The sequence below is a fragment of the Colossoma macropomum genome, unplaced genomic scaffold, assembly GCF_904425465.1.
Source record: "Colossoma macropomum unplaced genomic scaffold, Colossoma_macropomum, whole genome shotgun sequence".
NCBI classification, from domain to species: domain Eukaryota; kingdom Metazoa; phylum Chordata; class Actinopteri; order Characiformes; family Serrasalmidae; genus Colossoma; species Colossoma macropomum.
Window position 1 is genome coordinate 19,076,976 of NW_023494790.1, and position 7,812 is coordinate 19,084,787.

The 7,812-nt window shown below is 38.0% G+C and overlaps 1 protein-coding gene across 1 annotated transcript; it reads right to left on the reverse strand.

Annotated features, from left to right (window-relative positions):
* Positions 1 to 2,604: 2,604 nt before the first annotated feature.
* Positions 2,605 to 7,812, reverse strand: sar1aa (secretion associated, Ras related GTPase 1Aa). The gene is made up of 7 exons (XM_036572462.1): positions 7,653 to 7,812; positions 6,326 to 6,398; positions 6,048 to 6,167; positions 5,863 to 5,928; positions 5,563 to 5,666; positions 5,336 to 5,467; positions 2,605 to 4,425 (listed from the first exon to the last, which is right to left on the reverse strand). Exons 2-7 carry the CDS (start codon positions 6,381 to 6,383, stop codon positions 4,309 to 4,311), a joined length of 597 nt encoding a protein of 198 aa, XP_036428355.1. The 5' UTR covers positions 6,384 to 6,398; positions 7,653 to 7,812; the 3' UTR covers positions 2,605 to 4,308.

Here is a 7,812-nt window from a genome sequence, read left to right on the forward strand (position 1 = left end):
GTGTCTGCAGTTTGTTTCACAGGCCAATTTTTATTTGACCATTTTCAACAGTGTTACTTTATCTTAACAAAACATCACCAAGGCAAATATGCTACATTCAAGTCAATTGAGTCATGTCAGTAGATACATAATAGATACAGTGATATCCAAAAGTTTGGGTGCTTCTGGTCAAATCATATGCTTTGTTGAATTTCTAAGTGTACATACGCATCCTCTACAGAGAACACATCTGCACATTTTAATGTACAGTTGTTGTTTATTTGCTGATTTTAAAATATTGGAAGAAAAAATGAAGGATAAAACCTTGCCTGTGCAAAAGATATGACACATTTTATATTTATGCATTGCATTGTGAATGCATGATTTCTTGTTTTTGTTACCTATAGATGTGTTATTTTCACTTAGAAAACCAACAGAACATGTTATTTGAACAGGTATATTCAAACATTTGTATCCATAATGTGTAGACGTACATTTAATCGGGACAATTTAAATAAACATTTGAATACTTAAATGTTTTTCTCAAGAATGGAGATCCTATTGTATATGGGTTTTTAAAGAACCATTTAAATAAGGGTCCACTATCATATTAGAACCTTTTTTGGTACTATATAGAGCCCTTTTTTGTTAAATGTACACTCTGAAAGATGGTGCTTCAATGGGTCTTTAGTAAAGAAAATGGTTCTATATAGAACAATAAACACTCAATCCTTTGCATGATGAAAGGGTTTTTCAGATTAATAGAAAATTTGCATGAATGTGCTATTGATGGTTCTATATAGAACCTTTTTGAAAAGGGTTCTATATAGCACCCAAAAGGGTTCTTCTATTGTTACAAACTTGACAGATTTTCAAAAGGGCTCTACATAGAACCATCTACAGCACATAACCTTTTCATGATGCAAAGAGCCCTTTTATTCATTGAGTGTTCATGATTCTATATGTTGAAGTCGAACTGTTGAAGCCCCATCTTTTAAGTGTGTAGGATTACCTGTAATTCTGTTTTGAAGTGGGCTGTTCTTTCCTGGCAAATGTCCCTGGTCTCTAGCTGCCCCCTGTGGAGCCGAATGAAACTGCACTAACACAAAGCACCTCTCATTACTTTCCACGCAGCTGTGTGATGTATGTATTATTGCACGTATCTGAAAATTCATGCTGGTATGGACAGCCTTGGCAAATGAAGCAAAATGATCCGATTTAAAGAATGAAATTCAACTGCTAATTTAATTTCTGGTTGCTCTACATTTGCTGCAACTGTTAAATGAGAAATAATAACTGTAATGAATGCTATTAGTGTTTACAGCTTCATGGATTAATAGATTTTGATGTAGTAGAAAAATTGATGACTGTAATGTGCTGCCGTAAATTAAACTGCTGAAACGCAGTGCTTCTGATGATTGATCTGAAACTGCTGAGCTATTTTCTGTATCACGCAGAATTTAGAGAAGCCATGCCCAGAATTACGCCAGTTAGATTAAAAAAAAGTACTTGGTCCAAAAACTGTTTCCCTATAGAGCTGCAGTGGAACAACAAGGGAACTGAAGGTTCTTAGATACTACTCTTCTCCTTTTGGGATCTTTTTGGCCTACAATAACAAGAAGTAAATGTAAATTAGTAGTAGATGTAAGGGTTATCATTTGAAAATTCTTAAAAAAAAAAAAATTCCATGATATTGTACTTGCGGTGTAACTAGTCACCACTCACCTGTGCCAAGACAGCACCCTCTAACAGTGGTGTGTTTCCCATTACACGGAGCACTAGTCCTGGGTAAAATACTATAAAGCTAGTTTCATCAGAAGCCTTGGCCTGCATTCACAAAGCTTCTTAAAGCAGATCTGCTGATTTAGGAGTAAATGATTCAGATTCATGTCTTATTTACAATGTTCTTACTGATAGGAACAGATCCTAGATCAGCATTCCTAATCTGAGAAGCTTTGTGAATATGGGCCCTGGGTTAAGAACTAGATTTGCTCATTGCAATGCTTAATAATTTGTAGGTACTTTTGTCCCAACAAGTTGTGTTAATTTATTGTGGGAGGCCCTTGGCCAATTTCAGATGAGATGAAGGTGTGATAGAGTACAGTCTTCCTTTAATGCGGCACTGATCGCTCATGCTCATCATCCTTGGTAGGTAATAATTTTTGGACAACCTGGTCTTTTCTCTTCATTGCATTACCTTCAGTCTGCCATTTCTTTGGAACACCGCACACAATTTGTGAAATTTTCACTTGCACTGCTCTGGTATGTAGTGACATTTGTCACTCTATAATCATCCATCCCTGAAAGGCAGGGCATTTTGCATTGGCACAGTGTGGAACAATCTCCAATTAACCTCAGAGTCTATTTTAAAGCAAAACCAATTTTCCTTGTTTTTTTTTCCTTTCCTGAAAAGCTTATTTCATCTGCAATTACAGAGCATGTCCCAAGTTCTATGTTAGGGTAGTGCAGTTTAAAGCTGAACCCAAAGTGTCTTTAGTGAACTCATCTCACTGTTACTTCACACTGAGCCCAAATTTGCTAATCCATGACTCCTGCTGACTGCACTGGAGCTTAAAAGGTGAATCAGAACACAAAAGCAGAATTTGATTGTTCAAAATATTTATAGATGACTTTCTTGTACATAATCTTAGATATCTGGATTTAGTTCAAGGCTATGTAGTGTAGAAACACATATGGACTTCACTGTACAATATTTACAGCTGTGCAAGTTCAAACACTTAAATAAGAACCACATTCATTAGCTACTTCATGCTGCACATACTCTCCTATCAGTGTTTTAAAACCAAACAGCTGATATTCACAAAATACCTGCAGCATCTCAGATGAATTTTTATACACACAACCCTATAATATAGCAAGAATATCTAGACTTCAACATAATATGAACATTATCTACAATATGACACATATAGTGTACACTTCGTTTTACTTTAAAACATATCAGAGAAAATCAGATTAGTAACGTATTTCAGAGGCTAGCCGTACTTTGCGCATTATGATACAAGGGTGGTCTGTGTAATTCCTGCCCAAAGGCCTATTCACATTTAAACATACATGGACATGGACAAGTTCCCAGTGTAAACATCTGTGGAACATTATCTTCCTTCCAGTGCATTCTTCAACTACTCATGTGGCGCTTAATGTTATTGCTTTATAAATACATACTGACTAATAATGGTGGTACCCAGCGAGTACAGACAAACATGGGCCAGAGGCCACATGTATTTTCACTATTAATCTCAAATAAAGAGGCAAAATAACTATCAATAATGATAAACATTCAAGAGCTAGATACACCATGCACTTTCTGCAATAAATTAAAAGCAAGTACTAAAGCAACAGATAGTAATGTGCAAAAGTCAAAAAGGACAAGAAAATTGTTTTAAGCTGTTTATCTTGGCAGTAAGTGTGCTTTGCCTATAAAACACTATATGACATAAGAATAAATACAAATAATACAACACAAATACAGTACTTTCGTTTGTTGTTCTTAAAGTTAATGTCTTGGTTAAAGGTATATGTTTGGCTCCTGCCTTCTCGCTGCTCTCCAGTCATTACATACGTTTGTCAAATTCCATCAGCAGCACATCTAATTTAATGAAGGATTGATTAGATGAGCTTGTGGATTTTAACAGTAAATACTGGGATTCCTCGAGGAGAATGTGGAAGAGGTTAAACTAACACACTCACAGACATATAATCAGTTACTGAATTCTTCTAGTGTTTTTGTAACAAATGAACACCTACTGCCAAGACACATGGCTTTACATATCATTTTTTCAGATGCCTAAGACCTTTGCGCAGTACTGTATGTCATAATGAATGACGTTTTGCATTAATTTTCAAATGTTCTCAGTTGTCTTTTGTGATTTTTGTCTATTTCTGATTCATAGTTTTGAACTACATTATAACATGTTGGCAGTACGCAGTGATCCTTGGTCAACAAAAGTTGGTGCAGCTACTGAGCTCCAGGCCAAACTGCTGTATCACACCAAATTAAAACTACACCACGACAAATTAGTCACATACACATACAGAACGCAGAAATAGTGTACATACGTGTGATGTGACATAAAGATGGCCCAGATTATAGCATTAAATACTTTTATATGTTTCAGTTTCAGGTGACAATGTAAAATCACATCTGGTATTCCTGGATGGAATGTTGAAGGTTTTGGGCTGGGGAGGGACGGGTGTCTTTAAGCCAAATACCCAGTACTCTTCCTGGGTCCCTTTATGAAGGTGTTCTCTCTCCGTCGCTCATCAGAACTCAGCAATACGAGTCTTTTCAATCAGAAAACTCTCCCCTCAGTCAATGTACTGAGAGAGCCAGCGGAAACCTTCTCCATAGCCCTGTTTCTTTAAGACACTGCACATGAAAACTTCCAAAGGACGCACGTTCAGCTCCTTCAGTGACATGTTTCCCTGGAAACAGAGCACACATGGAGGATACAGCATTTACTCCCAGTACATTATACCATTTCACCAAGGGTGTAACAATGGCAATACAACATCAGAAAAAAGGAAAACGATTTAAAAGTATAAAAATTTGGAAACTAAACTGCCAATAAGCTCACAGAATCTCCCACATTTGGGCACCCCCTGTCAAATTATGGTTCGTCAATTTTCTAAGTGAAAATAAGTGAACACATCCTCTACACCATCAACCAATTTCTATTTATTTGCTGAGTTTAACATAACAGAAAAAATTAAACAGAAAATGTAAGCTTTCACACAGGCCACATTTTATTATTTTTCCCCCCAATATGTTATATTCAGCAAATGAACTGTAATTGCACAATCAACTGCATTAAAATGTGCAAAAGTGTGTTCTTTGTAGAGCATGTTAACTTATTTTCAAATCAACAAAACATGTCATTTGACCAGGGGCACCCAAACTTTTGCATATGTATGCAAGGTTTTATTTGAGGCAGTTCAGATTTTTGTATTGTTTATGGCTCAGTTACACCGTTTTGTAAGATGACTCTTTTGCACAAGGACATGCCACTTAGCACTCTTCGGTAAAATTAGTATTATTGTGAGATTTGTATTTTTCTGTCTAGTATATGATTGGAGCTCTGCAGTATCAAGACATTGTTAATACATAAAATATAAAAACTATAATGGAATCTTGACCTCAGACTTAAAAATTGCATCAAACGTGAAAGTAATCATCACACCCCTCATATTCCACTCGTTCATTCATTTAGAGCAAGTTTAAGAATGGCAGTAATACAACTAACTAACATTCTTATTCTTAGATTTACACACTGAGGTTTTCCATTCGATACAGGATCTACTGTAGTCTGTGTGTGTACGTGTGTCCTACACTGACCTTCCCAGTGGTCTGTCCATCAAGAGCAAAGACTTCTCGTAGCCTCCCTTCACTCACTGCCTCCGGCCGATCAATTTTGTTCCCCAACACCAAGATCGGCACATTAGATATAGTCTCATCTGACAGCAGTGCCTGAGCAGACAAGGGAATCATGTAATGTTTAAATGATACAAGAATAAATAAAAACACTGGACAGCAAAGTTGTGGCTCAGGGCTGTAAAACGTACATCAAGCTCAACCTTGGACTCAGCAAGACGCTCATAATCTGCACAGTCGACAAGAAAAACCACTCCATTCACAGCTGGGAGGTAATTCTTCCACACTCTCCTGGCTGGAAAAATACAGCACAATAGCAACATGACTGGTTCTGATAGTCCATCTGAATGACCACACTTCAGTCCCCAAAACCCAGGAATGTGTTTATTCCATATGTGCGTACTTGGACTTTCATTACAAGGTGGATCAGATGCAGTACCAAATGTTTTATAACAGTCATTCACAACAAAATCAGCATGAATGAGTCTGACCTTGTACATGACCACCAAGATCAAATGTGGTGAATGTCATCCCAGCAATGGTCAGCTCTTCTGAGGCTGAAAAATAATTAGAAAGAGACCAATCAAACACAGAAGGTTATAAACATATTAGACAATTTTCATGAATACTGCAAACAACAGCTAATACACTGGAAAGATTGATTTATGTTCTTTACTAGGATGTAGTGTAGGCACATGCTGTCCCAGTCTGTCATCCTTCAGCATGTGCAGCAGAGTCGTCTTTCCAGCATTATCCAACCCTAAGAACACCAGCTTCCCTGATTTCTTATATAGACCTGTCATTTAACCAGAAACCAGACCTTCCTGTTAGGACATAACCTCTTTGAACTGATTAATATGGTAAATGGCTCTGGAAATACTATGAGAGTAAACAACAGCTGTGAAACATCATACGTACATTAATTTCCAATTAATTTCAAAACTATAAACTTACCAAGGAACTGTAGTACACCACTAAACCCTCTGTAGATCCAGTCAAATATAAATGACATTGCGAGGTGTGTCTCCTGCAAGAAATAAAAGAGGCTCTCGACAAGGAACCCAGGTGCATTCTTGTTTAAAGGGCACTCTAACCAAAATTAAACATGTAACCATTACTATATCTGTTGTAAAAATGCATGCTGGCCACCCACAATGGTCTCTAGAACAAGATTTTCCAGCTTCTAGTTTACAGACTGGGAAAACCCCCTCCTGATAATGCATCTTGAAGGTGGGGAGAATTTTAACAGAACTACCAGAGCTTTGGGGCGGATACTTGAGGATAGGCTGTTTAATGTGTCCACTAGTTTCCAGTAACTTTTCTCATCTGTACACTAGCAGTGAGGATTTTTTTATTGCTGTAGGGAGACTGGTAATGATTGTATGATGTTTTTTGTGTAATGTATTGTTGTGAGAGAACACTGCAAATGAAAACACACACACACACAAAAAAACACAAAACTGAATTCTGTCAAAACGGATGAAGCTGAGGGAAGCAAAGCTGCGTTACAGAACATGTTACATAACCTGACAAATAATACAATAATTGCTAGTTTTGGACGATAACGCTCCTTTAAAGGGCAAGACGTGCAATAAACGTGACGAAGGAGAAAAGAGTGCATTAGGAGGTCAGACAACAACTTTAGAGCAGCTCGTCAACTAACTTCCTCAGCAGGTGTGTCTCATAACAGTTAGGATTTGTAGTTAGCTAGGTTAGCTAACTCAACTTACATCCTATCAGAATATCACCAGCTGTGCTCGCACCACTGTACTCTCTCAGGCGGCAGCGAACACTCACTCACAGACGCATATACACAGGTTTTCAATAATGACTAATAGCCTAGCTGGATGATTTGGCTGGCATTCATTGAAGTAAAAGAGGTAATACTGTGTCTCAAGCCCCAAACCGGCGAACTATCCTCTTAGAAAAACTAAGAAAACTGTCAGAAAGAAAACCTAGCCAGTCTATCTGTTAACGTTAGCGCTCATTCTACTAAATTAAGCCCGATAACGGTAGCTCAGTTATTACTCTAACTAACTGCTCATGCACATTAAATCTCAGGACACTGGAATTACAAGTAAGACACTGAGAGTTCAGGTGTAAATAATACCCTCCTACACAGGCTGCTATTTCTCGGTTTAATCCGAGGCCTCGGCCCTGTTATCCCGTTAGCTGCTATCAATAGCTTGTTAGCTAGCTAACGGGCTAACACTAGTCCTCTGCTGTTCGTCCTCGGCGAATCGTCAGAATTCATCACAGCAGCATTTTTATGCGCTCTCACCTTATTTTCTGTCCTCAGTAACCGTTAGCACAGGCTGTCACTGCGTCCTCGGCTGAGCTCTAATGTCCAGTACTGGTTTGTGTTGTGAAGGAATAAGCCGTTAGCTCGCTCGCTAACAGCGCCGCTGAGAGGAGACGGCGTCCGTGGTAACCATAGACAG

What these genes read in the sequence shown, in the direction of transcription:
- sar1aa (XM_036572462.1), bottom strand. Translation starts at nt 6,383, where the DNA reads ATGTCATTTATATTTGACTGGATCTACAGAGGGTTTAGTGGTGTACTA. An exon ending in TGTGCCTACACTACATCCTA is followed by an intron (nt 5,929 to 6,047) that starts GTAAAGAACATA and finishes ATTATTTTTCAG; the next exon opens with CCTCAGAAGAGCTGACCATT. An exon ending in AGTCCAAGGTTGAGCTTGAT is followed by an intron (nt 5,468 to 5,562) that starts GTACGTTTTACA and finishes TTGTCTGCTCAG; the next exon opens with GCACTGCTGTCAGATGAGAC.